The sequence below is a fragment of the Penicillium griseofulvum genome, assembly GCF_001561935.1.
Source record: "Penicillium griseofulvum strain PG3 chromosome Unknown contig_94, whole genome shotgun sequence".
Lineage (NCBI taxonomy): Eukaryota > Fungi > Ascomycota > Eurotiomycetes > Eurotiales > Aspergillaceae > Penicillium > Penicillium griseofulvum.
The window spans coordinates 109,189-132,298 of NW_024467455.1; the positions used below are offsets into that span (position 1 = coordinate 109,189).

General features: G+C 48.3%; 9 protein-coding genes across 9 annotated transcripts; 5 read left to right on the forward strand and 4 right to left on the reverse strand.

The window, feature by feature from the left end:
* Positions 1-1,587: 1,587 nt before the first annotated feature.
* On the forward strand, positions 1,588-4,348 carry PGRI_071000 (uncharacterized protein; the record flags this gene model as incomplete). Its single annotated transcript, XM_040794814.1, has 2 exons — positions 1,588-1,656; positions 1,712-4,348. The coding sequence occupies 2 exons, from the start codon at positions 1,588-1,590 to the stop codon at positions 4,346-4,348; spliced, it is 2,706 nt and encodes a 901-aa protein (XP_040648055.1).
* Positions 4,349-4,946: 598 nt separating this feature from the next.
* Positions 4,947-6,153, reverse strand: PGRI_071010 (Mrp/NBP35 family ATP-binding protein; the record flags this gene model as incomplete). Its single annotated transcript, XM_040794815.1, has 4 exons — positions 4,947-5,605; positions 5,671-5,790; positions 5,896-6,031; positions 6,100-6,153. 4 exons carry the CDS (start codon positions 6,151-6,153, stop codon positions 4,947-4,949), a joined length of 969 nt encoding a protein of 322 aa, XP_040648056.1.
* A 359-nt stretch (positions 6,154-6,512) lies between these two features.
* PGRI_071020 (AATF family protein) lies at positions 6,513-8,225 on the forward strand (the record flags this gene model as incomplete). The annotated part of the gene is made up of 3 exons (XM_040794816.1): positions 6,513-6,582; positions 6,651-6,753; positions 6,806-8,225. 3 exons carry the CDS (start codon positions 6,513-6,515, stop codon positions 8,223-8,225), a joined length of 1,593 nt encoding a protein of 530 aa, XP_040648057.1.
* A 188-nt stretch (positions 8,226-8,413) lies between these two features.
* PGRI_071030 (uncharacterized protein) lies at positions 8,414-8,833 on the reverse strand (the record flags this gene model as incomplete). The annotated part of the gene is made up of 1 exon (XM_040794817.1): positions 8,414-8,833. One exon carries the CDS (start codon positions 8,831-8,833, stop codon positions 8,414-8,416), a length of 420 nt encoding a protein of 139 aa, XP_040648058.1.
* An 850-nt stretch (positions 8,834-9,683) lies between these two features.
* On the reverse strand, positions 9,684-11,119 carry PGRI_071040 (uncharacterized protein; the record flags this gene model as incomplete). Its single annotated transcript, XM_040794818.1, has 6 exons — positions 9,684-10,111; positions 10,158-10,416; positions 10,470-10,798; positions 10,847-10,938; positions 11,045-11,059; positions 11,112-11,119. The coding sequence occupies 6 exons, from the start codon at positions 11,117-11,119 to the stop codon at positions 9,684-9,686; spliced, it is 1,131 nt and encodes a 376-aa protein (XP_040648059.1).
* A 526-nt stretch (positions 11,120-11,645) lies between these two features.
* Positions 11,646-12,769, forward strand: PGRI_071050 (putative NAD binding Rossmann fold oxidoreductase; the record flags this gene model as incomplete). The annotated part of the gene is made up of 2 exons (XM_040794819.1): positions 11,646-11,972; positions 12,029-12,769. 2 exons carry the CDS (start codon positions 11,646-11,648, stop codon positions 12,767-12,769), a joined length of 1,068 nt encoding a protein of 355 aa, XP_040648060.1.
* Positions 12,770-15,276: 2,507 nt separating this feature from the next.
* Positions 15,277-17,655, forward strand: PGRI_071060 (uncharacterized protein; the record flags this gene model as incomplete). Its single annotated transcript, XM_040794820.1, has 4 exons — positions 15,277-15,285; positions 15,416-15,563; positions 15,630-15,741; positions 15,852-17,655. The coding sequence occupies 4 exons, from the start codon at positions 15,277-15,279 to the stop codon at positions 17,653-17,655; spliced, it is 2,073 nt and encodes a 690-aa protein (XP_040648061.1).
* Positions 17,656-18,794: 1,139 nt separating this feature from the next.
* yap1 (putative bZIP transcription factor AP-1/Yap1) lies at positions 18,795-20,688 on the reverse strand (the record flags this gene model as incomplete). The annotated part of the gene is made up of 3 exons (XM_040794821.1): positions 18,795-18,945; positions 19,014-20,167; positions 20,233-20,688. 3 exons carry the CDS (start codon positions 20,686-20,688, stop codon positions 18,795-18,797), a joined length of 1,761 nt encoding a protein of 586 aa, XP_040648062.1.
* A 1,407-nt stretch (positions 20,689-22,095) lies between these two features.
* On the forward strand, positions 22,096-23,036 carry PGRI_071080 (tudor domain-containing protein; the record flags this gene model as incomplete). Its single annotated transcript, XM_040794822.1, has 3 exons — positions 22,096-22,146; positions 22,206-22,884; positions 22,948-23,036. The coding sequence occupies 3 exons, from the start codon at positions 22,096-22,098 to the stop codon at positions 23,034-23,036; spliced, it is 819 nt and encodes a 272-aa protein (XP_040648063.1).
* Between the last annotated feature and the right edge of the window lie 74 nt (positions 23,037-23,110).

A 23,110-nucleotide genomic window follows, 5' to 3' on the forward strand; every position in this document is an offset into this window, starting at 1 on the left:
TGCGCAGACACATGGACAAAGAGAACCCCGTTATGATATTCTGATATGGACGTCGGATGTTGTAGTACTATTGATAACCATACCTAGGAAATGCCATACCGATGGACATGGTCATTATATTAGCCGAGTTTGCTGGACTTGAAATAGCACCAGTTCAGATCGCCGATTCGCTGACTGCGCTGCTCGGCGACTCATTCTTAGACCCTCCGAGTATGAATCATTGCAGGTATAGTGCTGCCTTTCGCATTTGTTGTATTCTGTATAAAAGAGCGTAGGGGTCCCTTGCCATCGTAAAGCTGACAAAAAATGAATAAGCTAAGCCTCCCCTGCTTACGACAGATTGATAGTACCAAGCATGCCGACGTGGCAATGGCCAATCTGACCATAGTAGTACCAAATTAGATTCGTGTCATTGACGAGAGTAACCACATTTTTTATTGTAATGTTGACTGGTCCCGCCATATTCGGAACAAACCCACTAGAAAAGGAAAAGGGTTAATTATAAGATAGTAGGGTTACGAGAAAGAAAAAAAAAGGCTTGAGACATTGAGTGACTCTGCAGGTCGAAATGAAGAGCTTTTCTCCTGGGGAGACACAAAAGCTGTCTTTACTACTGACGTAGTTGGGATATCAACCGTGCAACAAAAATCAAGGTATTTATTGAGATGACTCCCTTTCTGAGACCAGAATAGTCAATCTCGATTTTTGCAATGGTTCGATATATCTCTTCTTGGCTTTGGGCCATTCCTGCCTTGGCCCAAATGGAAGTGTCAATCCCTCCGGCTGAAGAAGATCCCAGCTATGCAGCCTTCCGAAATACAATCCGAAAGAAAAAGACAGCTCATGCAGTACTCATGATTGTAGCTTTTGTGGTCATGTTCCCTTTCTTCGCGCTCGGACTTCATATTTTCCCATCGAAATGGACGGTGAACATTCATGGAACGTTTCAACTCCTCGCTTTGGGCGTGGCAATTGCGGGCCTCGGAGTTGGTGTTTCTATGGCACGACAGATTGAATTGATCGATTCTTACCATACCGTACTTGGGATAATCATTGTCGCATCTCTTGCTCTTTTTCAACCTGCCATGGGCATGTTGCAACACATGTTCTTCCGGAAGACAGGTAGAAAAGGGCCCTTTGCTTATATCCACCGCTGGTTTGGTCGGCTGATGATGATATTGGGTATCATCAATGTTGGGCTTGGATTCAAACTTGCCCAAGGACCACGTGGGGCAGTCATTGCAACTTGTGTTGTGGCTGGTGTTATTGGAATGAGTTATATTGTGATTGTTAGTTGGATTGGAAGACCGAGAAGAAGCAATTAAAGGCGTGGAAATTACAGAGTACAAGGAAAGAGAAGAGAATGAGATTGAGAAGTTGAGATCGAAAATTCCCTTGCCGATCTTCCCCGATGACATCATTTCCCCCTGTTCAAATCTGGAGATTCTCAGCCTTTTCTCCTTGAAATGACGTCGGGCAATGTTTTGACCCTTTTGTCCCTTTTGGCCCTTTTGTCTTTCATGTAATTCTTTTGTTTTTTTGATTTTGTATCATTTGAATCTATGCGACAGACATACTCCCAAAATCATGCCATTACATACAGTCGCATTAGGTGTCGCATTGACTCCCACTGTCCTTCATACTCTCATCAGTCATGTAAGTCCTTATGGCATCTAAAATTAGGGTTGTCTAGCTGATGGTATATCTATAGTACTTGAATCGCAAATCGCTACATAACAAACCCTCCGTTCACGTTACCTACGATGAAGGTATCCAGATCGTTCGTCAATTCTTATTTTATGCATCCAAACACCCGGTCGAAGACCTCCAGGCGTTCACTCGCCAATGGGTTCCAAGCCCACATTGGGTGAGAACAGAAACTGTCACAATCCCCAACGAGTTCCTGTACACTGCTGCAGATGCTGTCACAAAGCAGCTGGGGCCCAAGGGTGTCATACGAGTGGGAGGAGAGAAATGGTGGCAATGGCGCGGGCCGTCCGAAGAGCTGAAGGGGGAGTGGATTGAGATGCGGAACCACTATAATCAAACGGAGGGGGCTGGCCAGCATTGTAATCGTGTGATGCTATATATCCATGGTGGGGCCTATTTCTTCGGAAGTGTAGACACCCATCGGTATATGATGCAGCGCCATGCGCGCAAGCTGAAGGGACGTGTATTTGCACCGGAGTATCGACTGTCGCCACAATTCCCTTTCCCATGTGGCCTGCACGATTGCATGGCGGCTTACCTTTGGTTGCTCAAGTCTCATGAACCAAAGGAAATTATACTTGCTGGTGATTCTGCGGGTGGAGGTATGGCTCTATCGATGCTGGTCATCATGAGAGACCAAGGTATTCCTTTACCCGCGGGCGCCATCTTGATCTCACCCTGGGTTGATTTGACACACTCTTTCCCGAGTATTGTTGAGGACAACCCAGGTGATTATATCCCTGCTTATGGTTTCCGGCATAAACCTTCGCCCGCTTGGCCTCCTCCCAATGCTGATGATATCCTGGAAATAAAACGAATGTCGCACCAACCAATAGTGACTCCAGAGGATGTTAAAAAAGCCATTCCCCAACCGAACAGCACTGCCGAAGAGACTGCCATCCGTGGTTATACTGTGCACGAGAACACCCCAGCCCTAGCTGAACCGGCCTACCCTGGCTTGCAGCAAGCCCCGAGTCCTGCTAGTTTGCACGCCGAACCCGATAACATTCACGTTGTCTTGGACGGGAAGACAGTCGAACTCAAGGACCAAATTCAGTTGTACACGACGAACCAACTCATGTCCCATCCTCTTGTTTCGCCGGTCCTCCAACCCTCCCTGGGTGGCCTGCCACCTCTACATATATTGAGTGGCGGTGGTGAGACGCTTCGTGACGAGCAATTCTACGTGGCCCACAAAGCAGCCAACCCGACGGCATATCCACCCAGTGACGCATATCTCGATGAGAACGATCCTACTCGGGAGACGTTGAACAAGTACGAACCAACTTATGTACAATTTCAGGTGTGGGAAAACCTATGCCATGTTGCTCCTACTCTGAGTTTCACGCGCCCAGCCAAGTATATGTTCCGTTCCATTGCCCAGTTTGGCTCTTGGGCATTGGCTCGTGCACAGAATGGCGAGGTTGAAATTGAGGATGATAGTGCTCTTTCGGCCGTTTCATCAAGTAGCTCAGAAGAGGACGATGTTCCAGAGCCTCAAATCGCCCTGAACAGTCCGCCTGGGGAACCTGGACCGTCATTTGTCGGTAAGGCCGGGGACCCTCTTCCAGCCTTCCAAGAACACATGATACGCCAACGAATCGATAAACGAGGGCATGTCTTCCCGCTAGATCCTCCCTCTTCCTACCCAGTGCTAGATATCCCTCCTGCCAAGATAGGCGCAGTTAATCCCGTGCTGATCCAGATGTGGTTGGATGCAAAGAAGGAGTGGGATATCCGATTTGCAAAGGAGAAGCTTCGGGTTCAGAGCCGACGCCTGAAAGAGTTGGCGCATGGCTTCCAAGACTTTGACGGAGAATGTCCTCCTCCGAGCTCCTTGGCCGCGCGGCGAGCTGCTCCTGGCGTACTACCAAAGCGACATGCCAAGAAGAACTACGGCATGATGATGTGGAGCGGCTGGGGAAGCAGGCATGATGAGCGCAGAATAGAAATGGAGAAGCGGGCTGAGGAATCGGGCAGACGTTCCACCCGTGTCAGTACTGACGCTGGGCAGGCTGGAGCATGGTCCAGCACGCCGGCGACGAATCCCCAAACCGAAAAAGTCTTAGACAAAGATAACAACAAATCGCAATTTAACGGCTACACGGCAGTCAGCCGGGATGAAAAGGAGCACCCCAGTAATGGTGATTCTTCTATTGGACGCATCTCCACAGATCCCGGGACCGCCTCTCGACCTCTCTCGCAGAAAAGCGCTGGCCCAATCCTTATATTGCCCGGGGTGAACAACAACAAATTTACAGATGAGAATGCCAGCACGAGGGGTCTCTTTCATGCAGCAGGCGCTCTCCCGATGAAGTCCGATCTTTCCTTATCCCACAGCAGGTACCGGCCATCATCCGCTGCAGGATCAGGCACTGGCCGAAGTGAGATGATGTCAGACACTGGAAGTACCGTTGGTGGCGACAAGGACTATTTCGCCTACATGAACATGGGACCTGATACCGCGAGCACCCGCGCTGTGAATGGCGCGCGTGGTGTTATTTCCCCTATGACTTGTGATGGCCGTCGCTCTACAGATACTTTATCTGTTCTCTCTGCGACTGGTCGGGACTCCATGTCACACCAGCCTGAGATGCTGGACAGGGAGGTTTACAAAACTGCCGAGTCAGCCTCATAGTATTGCCATTTATGAACATTTTCATTATAATGTCATTTCAACTGTCATTTTGAATCTTTCTATTTTCTTTCGACCTCTCGCTCTTTTGTTGAAGATATATGCAGCGACTTCCCATTTACTTCTGTTATTTTTTTGTTTCTTTGTGTTGGATATACCCGATTTTGGCAGCAAGCTTCCAGGTCACTGGCAGCCCACCATCATTTGTAGATGGAAGAGAATGAATACAATTATACCTCAACAAGGATACAGGGCCACTTATGCGCCCCTGTGATGTCTTTTCAGTGGTCTTCTCAAATATTATTCTGTGTAGATGTCTTCTCAAGTTTATAGCGAAAGAAGGCGGATAATGGCTTTGTGCAATGGACTTTTCTAAGTACAACCTTGGGTTTTGCAGTTATACTAGTCCCCGTTATTCCGTGAGCCAACTATGACTTTGTAGACACTGAAGCACACGAGTTGATAGCACTTCGGGCAGCGATTGAGAATAAACCCCCAGGCTGAAAAAGATAAGTAGCCAGTAGCGAGCCACCGGATACATGTCTAATATAATAATACACAATGTTTATAAATTTACGTCTAGTGAAAATTGATCGACCCTTCAGCGCCAATCAAGACCAATCTTCCGAGCCACTTGCTCAGCAACACCAAGGAAAGCCTCCCGTCTCGCACTGCGCTCATCACTCTCCTCCGCAACAACAGTCGGCATTCCACGATCAGCATCCTCGCATACACGAGCATCAAGAGGAATATCACCGAGGAAGTCTACTCCGAGCCGTTCGCATTCAGCCACGACACCGTGGTTTTCACCGTGCGTCTGGTGGTGGCTATCGCCATGCGAGAATATACGAGTCTGGGTCCCACATTGTGGACACGCGAAATATGCCATGTTGCGCACCATACCGAGGACGGGCACTTCCATTCGCTGGAACATCCCAATTCCCCGTACCGCGTCGCGGAGTGCGATGTCTTGGGGCGTTGATACGATCACAGCCCCGTCGATGATGACTTCTTGGTTGATTGTGAGTTGGACGTCGCCGGTCCCCGGGGGTAGGTCGAGGATGAGGACGTCTAGTGGACCCCATGATACTGAGTGGAGAAGTTGGTGCATGGCTTTGGTTACCATTAGTCCACGCCATGAGATTGGCGTTGTGTCCATGGGTAGTTCGCCTGTTGTGCTATCGGCTTGTGTTTGGGGGAGGAGGTAGCCCATTGACATAGATTTAAGGCCGTAGTTTGTTAAAGGGACAAGGCAGTTGTCTGGCAATGTTCATAAGCATATTGATTATCGCTGCAATGGCGATGAGCCTAGAAAGGTGACTCACTTTCGTCGAGACGAGGTTCGCCGGAGAGATTTAGGAGGGTAGGGATTGAAGGACCGAAGATATCAGTGTCAAGGATTCCAGTCTTGATACCACGGCGTGCAAATGATAGCGCGAGATTGACTGGTAAGATCTCTTTAGCGATTGTTCATTCCACTTGGGCTCACAGGTCTTCTGTTGTGGCTACCCAATTTGAGAGATATATAGGTATAGAGAATGGCAACATACCCGCTATTGTAGACTTGCCAACTCCTCCTTTTGCTGAAGAGACTGCAACAACTTTCTTGACATCTCGAATCTTGCGCTTTTCGGGCATCCCTCGGCGCGAACGGAAAGTTGGCGGGGTGCCAGACCGTGGAAGTCCCTGTTAATAGTCAGTTAATTCAAGCCAAGATTGCCATTTGTAATAAAATGATCATTGGAAATAATCACTGAGCCGGAAGGAGCTCCAAATTGTAGTGTAACAACTAACCAAAGGATTGTCATGCTGAAGAGCTCGGCAGGTGGAAAAAAGCCTCGCTCCCCTGGGGATGGCACCATATGGAGAACCCAACATGCTGATAAGCAAAATGAGACAGACGAGAGGGAACAATGCACTGAATGCTCCGTGAGCAATAGAAGTAGTTGAAGAAGATGCTGTGCAGGATATCCACTGCGATACTGCCGATATAAAAGCCGACCGCCTGTTTAAGTTGAAATCTCCACTATACACCGCCCACGTGAATCTATACCGCTCACGGGAACTAGACCTAGATAGGATTAATAGTCCGTTATCCGGAAAAACCATCAAAAAAAATAGTTCCAAGGTTGTTCGTAAACCTCCTCTCTTCCAATACCAAATCACCATGGGCAAACCACGCGCAGCTCGTTCACTAGCTGATCAGCTTGCTGATTTTGAAGATCCAACTCCTAAAGGTATGGATGAATGATTCATCTATAGATTCTATTGGGTACCGGACACCCAATGCTTACTTGATGCATAGACTTTGACCCCGAGGACATCGATAATGGCCAACAATCAAGCGACGATGAAGATGAATATGAAGAGGAAGTGAATACAGGCAGAGAGCATTACCAGACTGTTGGGTTTGTAATAATAGGTTCATTTGATGGCACTAGCTCGCTAATAATCAAACAGGAAAGCGAAGCTCCGCAAAGATGATCCCCTCACTCTGGGGAAACAATATGATGGTGCCCGGGTCAGCCGGGCCGCGCTAGGCGCCGAAAGTGAAGAAGAAGACTCAGAAGCCCTGTCCTCCGAAGAGCATGAAGAGGCGTCCGACCAGGATGTGGCCCAGCGAGACGAGGGCGTAGAGCCACAAGACAGCGAAGAGGACGAGGAGGATGAAGATGAGGACGATGGCGTAGAGGAGGAGTGGGCCCATGTTGTCGGCAGCAAGTCGAAGAAGAGCCGTGAAGAAGTCCTTGATGGCGCGACAAACGATACTGTTAGCAGCAGCTCGAAGAAGAACCTCCAACCAGTGCCACATGGCGAAAACGGACCGTCGGGTGACCGCGACGAGATTCGGAAACTAATGGCGACGGATCAGAAAACTATCGCTGCGACAATATCCTCGGCAGCTAAGGCCGATGCTACGAAAGGAAAGGCTGTCAAGCAACAACGTACCACTTTTGATGCGCTCCTTAACGCGCGAATGAAACTTCAGAGTGGATTGACTTCTGTCAATGGTATTGCTGCTGTTTTGGGTTCGAAGAATGAAGCTGATGCAGAGAACGCGATGAATGATGAAGAGGAGGTGGTTGATGAGGAAGCAATTAAGTCGGCAGAGTCAGCTGCACTTGCATTGTGGTCAACTCTCGAAGGGTTACGTACCGCCTTGGCCGATGCTACCGCCAAAGAAGGCAGCAAAAAACGGAAGAGACCCTCCCCCGCCTCGCCTAGTACTAGCTCTGCCTCGCTATGGGAACGTATGGCTGAATTGGAGTCTGAGTCCATTTCCCACCGTCGTTCTGTTCTCGATAAGTGGTCCTCAAAAGTCCGTGGCACTTCTGCATCTCTCCCCAACGCCAGAGGCAAGCTGCTCGGTTCTTCCAGTCGCCAACAGACCATCACCGCCGTCCTTGATGCCCAAGTCGCCACAGAGATTGGAGAAAGATCCTCCAAGCGTTCGCGCACATCTGAACAACAAGAACCATTCTACGACGACGGAGCTTTCTATCAGTCCCTTCTGCGCGATCTCGTTGAACAGCGCATGTCCTCCGATTCCATGACTAGTGGCTTTGACAACCTGCACCAGCTGCCCTCACGCCTGCCCATTCACCCCATCACTGGTATGCGCAACGACAAGGTCAAGCGAGACATTGATACCCGTGCTTCTAAGGGCCGCAAAATGAAGTACACTGTGCATGAAAAGCTTCAGAACTTCATGGCTCCTGATGACCGTGGTACCTGGTCTACACGCGCACGTGATGAGTTCTTTGCTTCTCTACTCGGTAAATCGGCCAGTGGTTTGCTCGGTGAAGGTGATGAGAGTGCCAGCGATGAAGAGGATGATATCGACCGGGAAGAAGGTGGTTTGAAACTGTTCCGGAACTAAGCCTCGCATACATCTACAAAATCCTTTTACAAATAGTGGATCCATGAAATCAAAAGGTGAACCTTCGATGCATTATTATTATACAAAGCTCCGCCCGCAGTCTATATAAAGTGTACTGCGGTCTGTACTCTGCGCACATGTGTAGGGAATGGCTTTGCTAAAGCTGCGTATCTGCCCTTGGCATGACATCATTTCTCATCTCGGGGTGTATATGGTGGTAGTTGTAATTCTTCCACAGTTCCTGTAGCCCCTGATGTTTCTGTTGTTGACATTCCTGACGTCCCCTGGTACCATTCGAACTTGGTCGTTCGTGGTAACCCTAACATCTTCTCGCGCACCGCTTGCTGCAGTCGATGTTGTCGCTCCACCTCTTCCTCTGGTGATAGGAATTGAGGTTTGCCATCTTGGCCTATGATAACGGGGCCGCTCACATCATTGTAAGGCGGGGGTGCGCAATATGGTGAAATTGATGTGCTCTCTTTTGCGCTTTTGGCGCTTTTGGTTGCGCTCGAGGAATTTGAGCTCATGATTGGTACATAGTAGAATTTCCATCCGAATGAGAAATCGAGGTTCAGAAGACTTGGGACCAGCCCGAGGATTGTGTTCATTTTTGCGAAAGACGTTTGTCACGCGAGTAGAGGGCCGAGGCAACGTGGATCCGCTTTCACTAGCGGGATGAATTTGCGGGGATGAAACAACAAGCAACAAGGATGTGAAGAGTGAATATTCTTGAGAACATAACAAATTATTCGGAGGAAAGGAAGTTCACTTTAAATGGGAAGAAAAAAAGGGAGTGGGGGGTTACTACGTACGACGTAGATCCCCTGAGATTGTGATCTTCCCCTTGATCCCTTCAAAGGTTTGGTATACAACCAGTCCTGGGGCCAATTTTCACTCGGATGTTGTTTTTTTTTTATTAAATTTCTTCGGAACTCTTCTATGTTCAAAGGTTCATATTAATTTGTTAATTATCATCCACCTCTTGCCACTGTACACGTAATGTCCGAATTAGGGAATCCATATTCCAACCGGTCCTTGCATGCATGGCTTGCAATAATGACTCTGCGGCCCTTTGATCGAGGGGATGTCGAAGGACCCAACCCCCTATCAAGTCAGTATGATACGTCTAAACTAATAACCTTTATATAACTCACAGGCGACTAGACTATGACGTGCAGTAAATAACGTGTTCTCCGCCTTTGTATTAGACTGTGCCAATCCCATGACCATCAACAGATGGTGGCGTACTTTCTTCTAAATCCCATTGTCAGCGAATACCAAAAGGGTTAGTGATTTAACAAACCTCCACTATTCGGGAATGTCGCAATCTCTCATAGGTGGAGGATACCCGTGAAGGATCGGAAAGGGCCAAAACAATCTTGGCAATATGGTAATATTGAACACCAATAACTATGGCATTTGAGTCAACGTCAGTCTCGAGTCTGCTATACACACATGTTATGAGGACCAGTCACCATGTACGGGGAGTAACATCCACATGATCGGAAGTCGTTGATCTGGCCCAGGGCCTTGTGGAACTAATCTAACCGGGTCGAAGGTGTGCGGTTTAGTGGAATACCACTCTTCGATCTCGTGGTCGGTGACATCTGTTATAGTGGTGTTTGTGAAAGCACATTGGAGAACATTAGCAAGTAGAAAGACCATTCTGCTTGACCATGCAAAGTCATCATTTCGTTGAAACACATCTGAGTGGAAGAAGCTTTGTAGGTTGGTCCGCAGAGGCCGTTGACTGGTTAGCGAGATATAGATATCCTGCCGCAAACAGAGCCAAGCAGCAGCTTCGCCCAGGCCACCTGAAGAGCCAAAAGTTGATACGGTATTCAGGATATGAGTTGTACCAGTGAGATGGAATTGATTGTCCTCCCCTGGAATGTGTGAGCATTTATCTGATGTTACTTGTCGATGACTGACCATCCATTTCTTCGTGCTGACGGAGTATAGCGACAGCAGCTAGTATATCCTCGGTGATGTGCTCGCGCCCAGAAAGTGCAGGAATAAGTAGTTGAACACAACAATTATGGTACTGTAGTGCCTCTGTTACATCTCTCTTGTCTTGTCGGTCAAGATGGCGCGAGGAAAATGCAAAAATTGCATAGCGTAAGATAGGCTCCTTCAATGACCGGGCTGAAACCTCTGTTTCAAAATGACGTTGGGGGTCGGTAATATCAGCCTATTCTAATCAGTATAGATGAATAATAGTATGTCGTTCGGCTGTAGACGTACCCAGAGCGCCATGTTTTCGACAAAATTTCTCAACAATATGGCTTCTCTTTCACTTAAGGGCGAAGGTTTAGAGGATGTCCTTGATTCGATTGTACTTGGAGAAGACAGTGGAACAGATGGTGACGCATTTTCCGTAGAAGCTGAGAATTGGGCGGCACCGGCTTCACCGGCTCCATTAGCTGCATATGGTGCCAGTAGACCGCTCGGGTTATCAAGATCATCTCTCGGCCCGACTTCTAACCTACTAGAATCGGTGGGAGAAGCCGACTGACCATCCTGAAGAGTCGAGTACAAGCTAGCGATTTCGGGTGTTTCGTCATGAAAGCGTACTAGGATGGTTAAATTTAGATAATACCGAATAGTTAACTCGCACCTACCCTTGCCACGTATTTTGGTCCAGTTTTGGTCCGAAAAGGCAATCTCAGCCTCTTTGGGTAATGAGAGGCCATTGCGAAACCGGACATTGGTTCTGTCACAATGCACACCAGCCTGTTGACAGTGCTCGCAGCCCAGGTCATTGATATCACCTATGCTTGATCAATATACTATATAGTTTCCCAGTCGATAATACTTACATTTTAGGTGTCGGACTTCAAGAATTGTCAGTTTCTCAGCAACTCTTGATACCCCACGGAGACTTACCACGACATCGTTGGCTACGGTCAATGAACTCAATTAGTAGAGATCTTCTTCCATGTTGCATACTAACCCACCAGCCAGCTACTAGGCGATTCTTTCTTAGAGACATGTCCAAGAGATTTGCAAACAGGAAATTCTTTCCGTTCCCCCACGGGGCTGTATGCATGACCCACTATTATGGTAGTGAAATATCTGGTAAATGAGACATGACTTGGCATTAGTTATTCAGACAAAACACACACCAAAACAATCACATAAGTGAAACATCACCTAGCTGGGAGACCAATGCGGGGAAACCCCAACCTTCCTCTTTCGTTCTATCCAGCAATTCTTTCCATTCTCCATATAAATTCCCACTGCTTTACGGCAAATATTACCTTTGAATAACATTTGAAGTAATATACTGATCAAGGTGCAGATCAAGATGCAGATGGATAGATTTCTTTCAAAACTATTTAAACCCCCTCAAAGACCCAGGAAATTGAGGGTTCAGAAAGACATCAAATATTCCCTCTACTGTTCAATCCATTAAGCACAATGGTAGTCCAAAAACTCCAAGTTGGAATGGCCGGCCTTGGTCGAGTCGGCAAGCTCCATGCTATCAACTTTCTCCAGAAGACACCCCGTGCAGAGCTTGTTGCAGCATTCACACCAGACCCGGTTGAGATTGCATGGGGGAGGGTGAACTTGGAACCCCACGGCGTGACTTTGTACACCAACTATGATGACATGCTCAAGCATCCCGGTCTGCAGGCCGTTGCTATTGGTACGGCCACCTCCGTGCACGCAGAAGAGACAATCAAGGCGATCGAACAAGACTTGCATGTTCTCTGCGAGAAGCCCTTGTCTACCGATGTCGAAGTGGTATGGGATTCTCCCTGTTTTGGAATTATGAATGCTGATAAATATCTCTTTCAAAGTGCAGAGCAGTAGTCCAGGCTGCTAAGAAGAAGCCCCATCTGAAGGTGATGTGTGGCTTCTCCAGACGCTTCGATGATTCGTACCGTGATGCTCACGCCAAGATGGAGCAAGGCCTCATCGGACGGCCTGCCATTATCCGCAGTCAAACCTGTGACAAGTTTGATCCCTCGGGGTTCTATGTTGAATATGCAGCCTGGTCCGGCGGCGTATTTGTCGATATGTCCGTGCATGATATTGATCTCAGTCTGTGGTTCTTTGGGGATGAGGTCATGCCCAAGAGCATCTCTGCTCACGGTATCACCGCAGTCCAACCAGAGCTGAAGAAGTACAACGACTATGATAACGCTGTGGGTATTGTGGAGTTCTGGAATGGCAAGATTGCCTACTATTACTGCTCGCGCATGATGGCCGCTGGCCAGGAAGACACCACTGAGATCATTGGCACAGAGGGCAAGTTGACAGTAAACGGAAATCCTCAGCGAAACTTTGTCAACTTGTACCACAACGGCGGCATCACTCGCGAAATTCCTCACAATTTTATGGGTCGCTTCAGCCCTGCATTTGTTCAGGAGGCCAATGACTTCACTGCGGCCTGCTTGGACAACACACCGCTCCCTATGAAGTTGAGCAATGCTGTCAAGGCCGTTGAGATTGGTTCTTATCTCCAGGAGGCACTGGTGTCTGGGAAGCAGATTCATTTCGATGAGATTGGGCGACGAATTCAGAAGGCCCAGTTGTAGATACATATAGAAATGAAGATAGATGAATTTTATAAGTTCTATAGACTTTGCCAATAGTTAAGATAAATTGAATATGGCTCTATTACATCGGTCTCGTCGCTGAGACTGCTCTTCTCTTTCCGGCAGTGTTATACCCGTGGACGTAAGTACTATGTTCCTCACAATATGACGCAGGGAGATCGGTGAGGGGTCGTTTATATCTTCAGCTTCTAATTTCTACAATGTTCCTCCCTACAAAGCTTGAATGTTGATACCTGCTAAGTCGTTTATATTGCTATATACGCCCAGCGCGCTTGCCTGGCTCATAAAATCGCTGCAATGAACAAGTCGAAAATTGATAGAGGTTATATGATAGTAAAATTTCACTTGGATATTCTTTACAGTGAATAGCAGACACGACTCAAGCTATAGTAAATCATAATGTCTTTTCCATGCTTTTGTCTATTGCATGCTTCTCGTGGGGCTGGAGCGATTGTGATTAATGTGTTTACAAGAATAGTCGGCCGCATAAGTGGCCTTGTGGTGTCTTTTCAGTAGTCGTTTCAGTGCTCTTTCTAGTGGTATATTTAGTAGTCTTCTTGGATATCATTCTGTTTAGATGGGTCGACGGCAAAACTAGAGCTTTCTGTAACTCCCTAGAATGGGAGAATTCGCGCTATGCCGCCGGGGATGTCTCTTTGTATTTTAGCGATAGCCAAGTCAAATGGGGTCGGCGAAGGCTCACTTGTTGAGCCTCGCCTAGATTCTTTCGCATCGTTGATACGGCTGTCTAGGCTGAGAAATTTTGTCTATATGACATTAGCACGTATAATCAATACCGGGTATATGATATCAGGTCCCACCTGTTGTTTTGTCTTGCCCGCCGATTTAGATGCGGTCTGTTTGGAAGGTGTATGAGACACCCGGCTCTCCTGGTTCTGAGCGGGGGCTGATATTGAGAATAGTGTTAGTACAAGCCATGCGAGGAATATTGTCTCGACTCCGTACCGTTTGCCTACCAGCCTGCGAGGTGTGGGTAGACTCACTTCTAGTCGTGCCGTTATCACCTAAGTTTCAATAGTGTTAGTAGGTGAGGTAGGCGTACCATTGTAGGTAGGCTGAGGGCTTGTGTCGTGAAAGAAATATGCCAGAATAGCTGTTTAAAGTAGGGGGAGGGCAATAAGTAAAAGCTGTGGACGTACCAGGTTCAGATGAGTGAGAGAAGTCTGCAAGACGAGGCGGCTTCAGTTGTTGTAGAGTAAACGTTTGAATAGCTGCTTAAAGGTGAGATAACTTAAGTTTTGATTGAGCAGCAACTTCGGCCTATACTTCTAAGAACAATCTGTTTAGCTCGGAAGATCGAGTTCATACCCTTGTCGTTTTTGTTATTATCAATAAATCCTTAGAGGATCTCTTTGAGATCTGACTATTGCGACCGTCATGGCTATAAGAATCGAGGGAGACGAATTTTTATCTTCCGTTGTCGTCCCTGTGAGTGAACGAGATATGTGCGTCTTGAAAATGCTAATTACCATCGGCATTTTCTAGATCATGCGTATCACGATTCTGGGTCAATTCAAAGCCCGAGTACTACTATGTAGAGGCATGCTACGGTCAAGATGATCTAGTAATCAAGAAAACTGCACTCTCCGATTTCTTTTGACGAGGGGTCTTGATTTGCCTCTTCTGTTAGGCTCGCACATTTGAGACGAGCACCAGGGACAAATTCGTCGATGACCTATGGTCATTCATGACCAACAGGAAACACAACTTGCCTTTTTCTGATCGGTATGTTGCAACTTCTGGGCACGGAAATGAGCTAGGAGTTCCTATTTTATGTCAGGCCCGTCCAACTGTTGGTGGACATTTTGCGTTGTCGGCACTCAAGGGCCCTCAATACATTCAGTCGTTATCATGTCCGCATACAGCAGTGTCAAAGCCTGCCGGACAGAAGTTGGATAGGCGGCAATATCGCGTTGGGGGTCATATCGAAGAGCTTTGATACACCTTGTCGCTGGTCTGACATATGCGTGTCATGTTATTATTTGTGCCATATATAAGGATAGCTACATACCTGATAGTCTTAGCACCTTTGGAAATATGAAAATTCGTACCCCGGATGATTGGGCAAGGGGTATCTGTCTCATTTGCAATGTCAAGACTACAACGACCTATATCTCGGGCCAGGGTGAAGGCGAAAAAAAACAAAAATACCATTTCTCAGCAGCAGGTGAGAGTAATGCAACATAGTCAAATCAATGAAATAAGTTCAATCAATTCAATTAGCTCAGAGAGCATATCAATATAAAGAGTGTGTTGTTTGTACTGCCTGAGGTGCCCGCGGGCCCAGGGGTGGCTTACCTAATCTTCATGTCACGGCTGCTGCTTCATCGATGAGAAAGTGAATCTTCGACATCTTTTTCCCCTCAACACACCTTCATCCTTTCCCTTCCTTTCCCTTCTTTTTCTTCTCCTTCATCTGCACCCATATCACCCATACCCTCCCATTATTTAAATTCAACTCCTCCATGGCTTCTGTAAGTGGCTCCTTAGCCTTACCACCCCTCGTATTTGCGCATTTGCCCCCAGCTTCTAATCGCGCTGAATACCATCTTTTTGAGATATTGAAGAGCTTGGCTAATATCATCATCTTCTTTCCATTTATAGCCCCGCCCCAACTTCGGTGCTCAAGGCTACCCGATTTCGAATGGTGCGGCTGCGGGCCCTGTCCCCGGTGCTACGCCGCTGCTCCCCAACAATGGCCGTGTGATTCAGAGCGGTCCGACACGAATCTTGTGCATCGCAGACGTCCGAGGTAATTATAAGCTACAAATGTTTTTCTTGGCAAAGTGACACAGTAGTAATTGAACCCATGCAACAGGCAACTTGAAGTCTCTTAACGAGCTTGCGAAGCAGGCCCGCGCCGACCACATCATTCACACAGGTGACTTTGGTTTCTACGATGATACTTCTCTCGAGCGAATTGCAGACAAGTGAGTATTCTTCCTAAGCTTCTCGGCGCGTGTTTGCTGCCCAACACAGTCGCTTCACTAGGCACCAAAATGTACTGGACAGCATTAGTTAACCCCGGATCAACGAACAGGACATTGAAGCATGTCGCACAATATTCTCCCCTCCTACCCGAGAACGTGAAACGATCTATCGCACAGGTATCTCCCCAGCAGTCAATTAAGCAGCGCTTCCCGCCTGACCAGCTGCCCCTCTCTGAGCTCTCCATGCTTCTCGACAAGCGCATCACCCTTGATGTCCCAGTTTACACAGTATGGGGTGCCTGCGAAGATGTGCGCGTGTTGGAGAAGTTCCGTTCAGGGGAGTACAAGGTTGATAAGCTTCACATTATCGACGAGGCCAACTCGCGTCTTCTCGATATTGGCGGTGTGAAACTCCGTCTTCTCGGCTTGGGAGGTGCCGTCGTGATGCATAAGCTTTTCGACAACGGTGAAGGAAAGACAACTATTGCCGGCGGTCAAGGTACTATGTGGACAACGCTTTTGCAGATGGGAGAACTTATTGACACCGCCAACCGTGTCTACGACCCCTCCGAGACTCGTGTCTTCGTTACCCATGCTTCACCTGCTCGCGAGGGCATGCTGAACCAGCTATCCGTTACACTCAAGGCAGACTTTTCCATTTCGGCTGGTCTCCATTTCCGGTATGGATCCTCGTACAATGAGTTCTCCGTGAACCCGTCTTTGGACCACTATCGCGGCAAGCTTGCTGCCTCCAAGGCATCATTCAACGATGTTTGGGAGACCGTTAAAACCGAGGTTGAGGCCGCCATTTCCTCTAATGATGGCCAGAAGACCCTTTTAGAGAATGCCCTTGATGTTGTCCACAAGATGCCTTCCATTGCCAATGGCGGTAATCCGTTCGGTGGCCCTGTTGCCGCTGGTAATGCTGCTGGTCAGGTTGACGAAAGTGCATTCAAGAATATGTGGAACTTTAACTTGGCGGATGCCGCGTTCGGATATCTCGTACTGGAGGTTGAAGCTGGCCGCATCGCGACGGAGATGCGGGCTCAAGGATTCAACTTCGCGCACCGCACTGGCAAACCCCAGGCAGGTGGTGCTCCTCAACCTGTCTCCAGCGGTCTCCCAGCGACCACTGCTTCACCCGCTCCAACTGGCGCTGCCCGAACCCCCGTCGTGGCTCCCCAGTTCGGCCAAGCTCCTCCCGCGCGTGCACCCATTCCTCAGGGCCAGAAGGGACCCCGGGCCTCCCCCGTCCCTGTGATTCCCAAGTCCATTAGTCCGCAGCCAGCTGTTGTCGCCTCTGCTCAGCCCGCTGGGGAAGAAAAGATCGCAGTTGTCGACACTAACGGTACCACGCCGCACGAAAAGCCAAGTGAATCACCTGCACCTCGGGCCGAGAAGAAGCCCGCCAATGCTCTTTTCGTAACCAGCGCGGAAAGCGAACAGGCTGTCCGTGACCTCATCTCCGAGGAAGACAGATCGAAGATTACCAAGATCGATAAGCTTGGCAAGTACAACCATGTTGTGACATTCTCGGGCCCTGAAGAGGCCAAGGCGGCTATGGACCACCTTCCTATCGAGCTGAAGAAGCCCGGACCCACCCCCCATGGTCAGCAACGTAAGCCCAACTTCAAGTTCTTCGAGGACCGTGGACCCCGTGCTGCCGTCGGTAACGCCGGAACTTGGCAGTCCAGCACCCGGGGAGGCATCACTACCGCCCCGCGTGGTTATCAGAGCGCCAGTGACAGCGACGGCAGCCGCCGTGGTGGATTCGGTGGTCGTGGCCGCGGCGGCCGTGGCAGTGGCGAGCGTGGTCGTGGTGGTCGTGGGGGAGGTCGGGGTGGCTTCAAGAGCGGCCCAAATGAATCTTCTGCCCCCTCAGGTGATAAGCCCGTCGCATCCGGTGACGCCTAATCGGTGACATTGAAACTTTCTATGTCTCATAACTTCTTTTCCCCGGCCATCGACATCGACTCGATCTTACACCTGATACTCTAATTCTTTTGTGTCTTTTATCTCATCCATCCCGTTTGCAAATCTTTTCCCCTTTTTTTGAATTTGATAGCGCTCAATCTTTATGTTCTTTGTTCTCAAGTCTGGTCAGAAAGACAGGACATGGACGCGAATTGCAGCGTTGATCTGGACTCTGAAAGCCCTTGAGTTCCGGACATTATTTCTTTTTTGTTTGCAGAGGGAAGAATGAGATGCAGAAAACATCAGGAAGGAAAACCAAGAAAAAAAACAACCAGAATACACCCTTTCACCTCTGTTTCTCTGTTTCTCTTTGTACTCTAGTTTTATGTCCGTGGACCACATCGATACCCTTACAGCTTTGCTTTGGAGTATGTAGATCTAGTTTGTTACTCCGTACTCTTTCTCATGTACAACCCTTCCTATTACTAGCCGGACTGAAAGAAGTCGACAGAGTAGAGATCCATTTAACAGATTGTGTACAAAAAGAACAGCGTAAGAGCCATCCTATCCCCAATTCACAAAAGAAAGTAGTATATCAAGTTCGCCATGTTTCTTTTCCGTACAATATTGGAAGTGCCATGTCTGTATTTGCCATCTCATGGCCAATGTGAGATGGCGCCTTCCCCCCCAATTCGCCAAGCTCGTTTCTGTCGATCGAATGAAAATCAATTGACAATTACTGATGCAAAAAAAAAAAAAAAAAGAAAAAGCAAAGAGGATAAACAGGCAAACGTGGGAGAGGAATAGAAGGAATGTGTTGTTCCCTTAAGATGGGAAACTGATAGACTGCCAACTATGAGAGCATTGACCAAAAAAAAAAAAAGAAAGAATTCAAAATCAAGATCAAAACCAAAATTGAATTGGATGTTATTTCTCCCCTCCCGTGAGGGTTTTCCTCTTCTTATCCTGTGTTGTATTCATGACGCCGGGCAGGATTCCTCCCATAAATGACAATCGATGATGGGTATGCGTAGAAATCAAAAGAGCGCGAGTATCAGTGGGTTGTTGGTCCGTGAATCGTGAATTAAGCCCAAGTATGAGTTGTGGGCAGTCGTGATGGTGAGCGTCCTAGAAGCAAGCTACTTGGCTCGTCCCATAATGTCGTCAACGTCAGTTTGGTTCACGACTACACCACCCTCAGAACATCGTGCCTTGGTGCGGAGCTCGGAGCAGAGATTGTCAACATCGATTTCGCCGTTGCGGAATCTTTCCATAGATTGAAGACGATCCCTAGAGAAAAATATCATGTCAGTAATCTCCAAGATAATTGGCGTACGTTACTATGAGTATGGACATACCAAATCTTCGTGCACGATAGCATCTGCGACTGGTCTTCGCCTGGAACAACCTCGTCTTCCTCGAGTTTACTATCAATCTGGGCAACGAGGTTCTTCTTGGGTGGGGCCGTGCCAGTGGCGACCTCGGATAAGTTGTGGGAGGGACTACCCAGGTCTGGCAGAGGGAATGCTTCATTGAAGAAAGAGCCGAAATCCTGAGATAGAACAGCGTCCTGGGGCTCTCGCCAGTCACCAAAGAGCACTGGATCGAATTGGCCACCATTCTGATGAGCCAACCAATCGATGCCAAGATCCTGAGAGTCTTCACCCTCGGCTTGGCCATCAATTGGTGTTGGCTGACCGCTTGAAATACTGATAGATTTGGTTCTGTTATCCCGGACCGCTGGGATGGGATTTTTGATGTTGCCGCATGCCATACCAAGCTGTGCACAGAAGGATTTCTCGCCATCGGTGGTGACATGTCCGCCGCACGAGTCACCTGGTCCCAGCTCGCGGTGCTGCCCATCTGGGGAGTTCAGACTTGGTTCTGGGGAAGTCCCGATTGACGATGGCATCTGGCTCTGGTGCGAATCACACGAAGACGATGGAGAATTCTCCGAAGTAGAGTTGTCAGTTGTGGAAGACTTGAAGCCAGAGTAGGGTGCTTTGGCGGAAGTGGCACTATTAGGAGTTCCGCTATACTTCGATTTGTTCGACTGGGCAAGAGAGTTCGACCGAGACGAAGGACTGTTCAGACTGTCCCGACCCAATACACCAGGTGGCTGAGAGATGTCATTAGACTTGGATTGGTCGTTCTTGTTGGCTTGTCCATTGAAGAGATGACCACCAGGCAAATCGCCAAACTTGGGGAAATCGAAGAGGAAGTCATTGTTTTGGAGGCCATATGCCCCCTTGGAATGGGCACTCGGAATGGAATTCGAGCTCATAGCCGAAATGCCGCTTCCTGATCCCGAGGCCATCCAGGACAGGCGCTTTCGGTACTCACGGAGCTCGACCTGCAATCGCTCGACCTGGGCACGCAGCAAGCCATTCTCCTGGTTTGTCATGTCTGATGTCTTCTGCAGCCTTTCCACCGAATCCTCCAAATCCTTCAAGTGCTTCTCCTTGCGTTCGCGGAAGGCTCGCTGGGCAGCCCGGTTTTGGGCCTTGCGCTTCTGCTCAATACGTCAGTTCACGACTCTAGTCCCAGCAACTTCCGCGTGCAGCAAGAGTGGCATACCGTAGTAGGCTCTGAAGTCAGTGGCTTCCTACCAGGCTTCTTGGCCTCGCTTTCCCTACGCTTCTTGCCGGTCTCCTCTCCATCAATGTCCGACTTCCCATCCAGGGACTTTCGCTTCTCGCCAATATCATAACCATACCCCGATCCTGGTAGGTCACCGATTAGGTCGGCCGAACCGGGGAAATCGAAGTCAACTTCCGGGACGAAATCCAAGAAAGGGCTTTCGTCATCCCCAAATCCGAAATTGTTGGCATGGGAATTGTCAAACCCACCCGAGGGAGGGCCACTGAGACCGTTTGATGAATTTTCATCGGGGCTTTGAGAGGACTTGATATGGGGAGAGCCACTTTGAGGCTTTCGGCCGGGGTTGTTGGAAGATAGAGCGGCGAGTAAGAGATCCTGTTGGTTTGGGGATAGGTAAAGACCTTGCTGGTATGTTTGATCGTAATCACCCATTGTGACAGGTTACTTCCAATAGAAGGTCGAAAGACGAGAGAAGGGTAATGGAAATTGTATGGATTTCAATAGAGACTCCAGCCGGGCTCCCGCCCGTAACAGATATTGATGGATGCCGTAAAACGAGGGGGTTGAATGATGATTCAATCCTCGCAATATAGCCTCACAGCTTGGGAGGATTTATTGAGTGTTAATCTTAACCCGATTATTATGTCGGATCTTGATCAGTCGCAAGTTAGAGCCGATAATAGAATTCCAAATTTTCGGGGGTGGCAGGGGGCGTGATAATTATGGAGGGGAAAGAGGAAGAAGAGTTTCTAGTTTCGAGAGGGGGGCCTGAGGCGAGGACAGATTCCCCGCTAGTCAAATTACGGTAGAAATGTGGCTTAGGCAAAACCGAGGCTGATATGAGTAAATGGGAGCAAATAAAGTAAATGAAAGTTGCAGAATCTAAGAGAAATGATGAAAGAGAGAGTATGACTGGAGGATGGGGATGACTGGGAGGGGGGGGGAAATGGGCGATCTTAGATAGGCGGTGAATTATCTACTAAAAATGATTGGTTATTGATGTCTTTGCTTTGAAATCAGTTTGATCTTTTTTTTTTGCTCCACTTTCGAGTAGCTTCTCTTTCAAGCCCTAAATTGCCTAGCCCTTTTTTTCAAAAAAAAAAAAAAACTGTTCCCTGAAATTCCATGTACCTACATACTTAAAGTACATTCTATCTGACTCATATGCATATCTTGACATATGAATATACGCCGTATGGAGCAAAATCTGAAATTAACATTCTCTCCGGGTTCCGAGGTCTGGGCCCACGGATCTTCCAAATCCCCCGGTCCGATCTTCCTGAGTATCAGACCATGGATTTATGACGTTGCCACTTCCCTATAAAATTAGCCGTATATTACTATGTATATGGTGCCCATAGCTCTAGGGTACATGCAATGCAGACCTTAACTGCCCACGGGTGCATATCCCCCCATATCGATCTACGGAAAGTGGATTATCGAAATTGCTTATCGAAGGCTATGATGTATGCGATACATACTACAGGGCAGTAACCTGTTTTCCTATCTCTTAAATAAATCATCCTCATCTAGGTAGAAAACAAGCTGATTTCTTTTTTCACTACATTGAATTCTTGACTGCTAAGGTTAGTTCATATCGATCTACTCCGTACAGAGTACTCCGCAGGTGGCGTAAAATCACCCATATCAAGGCGGACAAAAAGGCGGACAGTCTATGCACGTGATCGGAGCGAATTTGCCATCAGATAATTATTTCTCCGCACCTGGGCAATTCATTCACCTAGTCACTTACTTCTTAAGCTTCCTCAGCGAGACGCGTCGAGCAGAGTTCCTAAGATCACTCTTTATCTCGCAGGATTCTCTGAATCATCTTCCATCATGGCTGATCTCTCTTCCTTGGAGACCGATTTATCGGACTGCAATTCTCAGGTTAGTTGTCACAGAATTCCCAACGGTTACCCACGTGTTATGCTAACTTCAACCAATAGATCGAAACTGTTATGTTGGGCCTGGAGGTAGACCCTGATAATGTGGAACTAAACAGCCTCAAAACGGAGCTCGAAGAATACATGGACGTTCTCAAAACTCAAATCGCCGAGCTCAAGTCAATTGTGCCCAAACCAGCTTCCAAGTCTGCTAAGCACCCAGAGGAGGCATCTACTGCAACTACTCCCGCGTCATTTGCAGTGAATGACACTGTTCTTGCGCGCTGGGTCTCTGGCGATAAGGCTTTCTACCCTGCCAAAATCAACTCCATTACTGGCTCCTCGACCAACCCAGTCTACCTTGTCACATTCAAGTCATATGCAACCGTGGAAACTTTGACTGCCAAGGATATCCGACCCATCTCTGGCACTGACTCGCGAAAGCGCAAGGCTGATGGAACACCAGACAGTTCGGCATTTCCCTCGCCCGCTCCCCCTCACCCTGGTGTAATCTCCGCCGCGGCAGATATCAACCCCACACTGGCTACCCAGGCTCGCCACGAACCCAAAAAGAACAGTGATGGACCGGCTCGTCCTGCCAAGATGCCCCGGACAACTAAGGCCCTCGAAGAAGGGAAGAACAAATGGAAGGATTTTGCTGCGAAGACTAAGGGCAAAGGCAAAGGTGCATTTGGCAAAAAGGAGAGCATGTTCCGCACGGGTGAAGGCGTCAATGCACGAGGTATGTATTTTGTAGCAATTATTCTTCTCGATCCTGTGGATGCTAATTGGTCTCATCTCTTAGTGGGATTCATAGGTTCCGGACAAACCATGCGCAAGGACCCGACCCGAACCCGCCATGTCTACCAAAAGACCGATGATGACGGCTATTAGCTTGCTTATGTTGCCGGCCCTGCACTGTGATGATACCCCTTGGGCCTACTTTTTCACATGTGAAATCTCGTGAT